Genomic DNA, 2,674 nt, shown 5'->3' on the forward strand with positions numbered 1-2,674 from the left:
AGAACACTATACGTAGGTAAAAACACATCTAAGTTATTATAAAAGATAAATAATCATCTCGAATAATCTTCAGGCAGGTCGAGGTATAAAGAAGGAGATCAGGACTCGAGGCATGAGTGTGACAAATATTCATCACGTTGCATCCTTTACCTGTTGTATGAGCAGAAAAATATTCTTTTCTTTCTGCCTAACGATTTTCAAAAAACTCTCAAATACATAGGTGAGCACGTCAAGGTTGGCTTTACCAGTAGAAAGCAAACTTAATTCCAGCATACAAATCTCAGGATATATTAGTTCCCCTTGACTGAGGTTTTCGAGTAAGCCGTTTGGACTGCTTGAGGCGACAAAACCTTCTGCTTCAGGTTTTACGTCTATTCCTAAAAGGGAGAAAGAAAAGATGATTTTTAGCCTCTAAACACTGAATGAATATTTCAAATCTCATTCATCATTTAGTTCTGGTGGCGGAAGTGCTATTCATAAGATGTTCACAAAACTTTTCCCTACGACGTAACTTTTGATTATGAGTATCCTGAATAAGTCTGAGAGGTATTTTGAAGATACATGAGTAGTCCTAAAATTAATTTTGATCTTCAACAGAACTACAAATTTTATCAACAGTAATTTTTATAGACATGTGATATGGACTTCACACATTCCTCTTACCCACTGGAAAAAAAAATATTATCTCAAACTTTCTAACCTAAGAAAATAGTAGGCTTGACTATTGGTTAGATGAATTCTATACCTGGTTATTCTATTGGTTAGATGATTTCTATTCTTCATAAGAAAGTCTCACTGAAAGTCATCAAAAGGTACAAACTCCCAGTTATAAGACAAACGAACACTAGAGAAGAAATTCACGATGTACTAACCACAGTTGACACTGTCATACAACTCACAGGAAAGAGGTTCAGAGAGTCGATCTTAAGAGTTCTCATCGCGAGGAGGAATTGTTTTTTTTTTTTTTATTGGATCTATATAAGATGACGATGTTAACTAAACCTATTGCGATAATCATTTCACAATAGAAGTAAATCAAATCATCATGCTGTATACCTTAAACTTATACAGTGATACATGTCAATTATTTCTCAATAAAACTGGAAAAAACCCCAAAGTTTAATACATCAAGTAAGCTACATAAAATATATAAGTGTACACACACATACACACACATATACATTTTCAATTTCTGGCCATTGTTTAGTTCTCATTTTCTTCATGGTAAAAACAAAACACTGCTGTGGGTCCACCCTGGTGGACATCAGTGTCCTTTAAGTAGGACATCAGTGATTACTTCCAGGCACTTGCCGGGAGAGGGAACACACTTGGGGGAAGATAAGCTATGTAAATTTAGTGAAAACTGACGGCACAGTGAAAGGCCAGCCTGTAAGAAGATGGAGCCTCCTCAGAGGTCGCTTGGCTCTGATCAACACACCTTTCCCCTGCCACCTAAGCTTTCAGGCCAGAGACAAGGGCTCTTGTGCAACGTGGTTCCATCCTACAGAAAAGCCGGACTGTGGAGAACTAAGAAGAAACCCATGCTGCAGATGTCCGCATTCCTTACGGTACTGAATCCTTAGAGCAAAGTACCTGAAATGCTCTTCCTCTCAATGTTTGTCTAGATGGATCTTTTTCATTTAGGCCTCAGTATAAATATAACATCCTCTGCTCATCGATCGCTCTCACATCGCCCTGTTTTATTTCTTCATACTGTTTATTTCTGACACTTATCGTCTTTTCCATCAGAATCGATGTGAGAGCAGGGACTTTCTCTCCCCTGTATTCTTAGGCACTCGGCCAATATCTGTGATAACGAAATAAACCTCGTCGTTTTCAATTGCACATGAGTGCCAGACTCTGTGGTGGAGATCAAAGAAACTGATGATGCAGTGCACCTGTTAAGCTGTAAGGCAATACGAAATCCTAAAGTAATACTATGAACCATTTCGTTAACGAGTAATCTGACTTGCAAGTCCCACGAGTACTTCAAGGTATTTTACCATCATCCCAGGTGTCACTATCCTCAGGATTGCTTTCACTATCTGCTTCATAACCTTCTTCTTCAACCCAAAGTTTAAAACTACAACACTGAGAATCCTCAGCTTCTTCCAAAAAATCTCCAGGTTGAGATGACAGTTCTTCAGACTGATGACCCTAGAAGATTGGTGTAAGTAAAGGGTAGACGTTATAACATTTGCTCATTTTTAGTAATGGAATATCTATTATGAACAGGTCATTTTAAAAACAGCTTTAGTATGTTCCTTAAAAAAAAAATCTTATAAATTGATATTAACTATCATAAATTATGAAATTCATGGAGCAAAAATCTCCAGAATCTCTTGGATAACTTTAAAAATGGTGGTGGAAAGGGGGTGTCTCTAGCAGATTAAGCATTTCAGTTTTACTGAAAAGTAAGTCTAAGATTTTTCATTCCAGTTATATAATAGGAAATGGCTAGAAAGCATAATGAGGTGAAATTATACTTCTTACAACTTAATGCTAGTAAATATACATTATTTTTCACATATTTGTTCATGAAGAGATTTTTCCACAGGATTCTTGATATATAAAACGTTTTAAAAATTAGATAACCAGAGAGGACATGAAAACTCTGCAAAGGATTAATTTTAAGATTTCAGAACGCAATTGTCTATATCAGTTAACAAGCCTC

At 36.4% G+C, this 2,674-nt stretch overlaps 1 protein-coding gene across 1 annotated transcript in view; it reads right to left on the reverse strand.

Annotated features, from left to right (window-relative positions):
- Positions 1-2,674, reverse strand: part of LYST (lysosomal trafficking regulator) — a 134,470-nt gene that overhangs the window by 105,717 nt on the left and 26,079 nt on the right. Inside the window, exons 7-8 of the mRNA XM_023520819.1 lie at positions 2,004-2,157; positions 151-377 (exon numbers count right to left, since the gene is read on the reverse strand). Of these exons, the coding sequence (XP_023376587.1) occupies positions 151-377; positions 2,004-2,157 (381 nt within the window). The remainder of the gene's footprint in view (positions 1-150; positions 378-2,003; positions 2,158-2,674) is intronic.

This window comes from Pteropus vampyrus, unplaced genomic scaffold (genome assembly GCF_000151845.1).
Source record: "Pteropus vampyrus isolate Shadow unplaced genomic scaffold, Pvam_2.0 Scaffold279, whole genome shotgun sequence".
Taxonomy (NCBI): domain Eukaryota; kingdom Metazoa; phylum Chordata; class Mammalia; order Chiroptera; family Pteropodidae; genus Pteropus; species Pteropus vampyrus.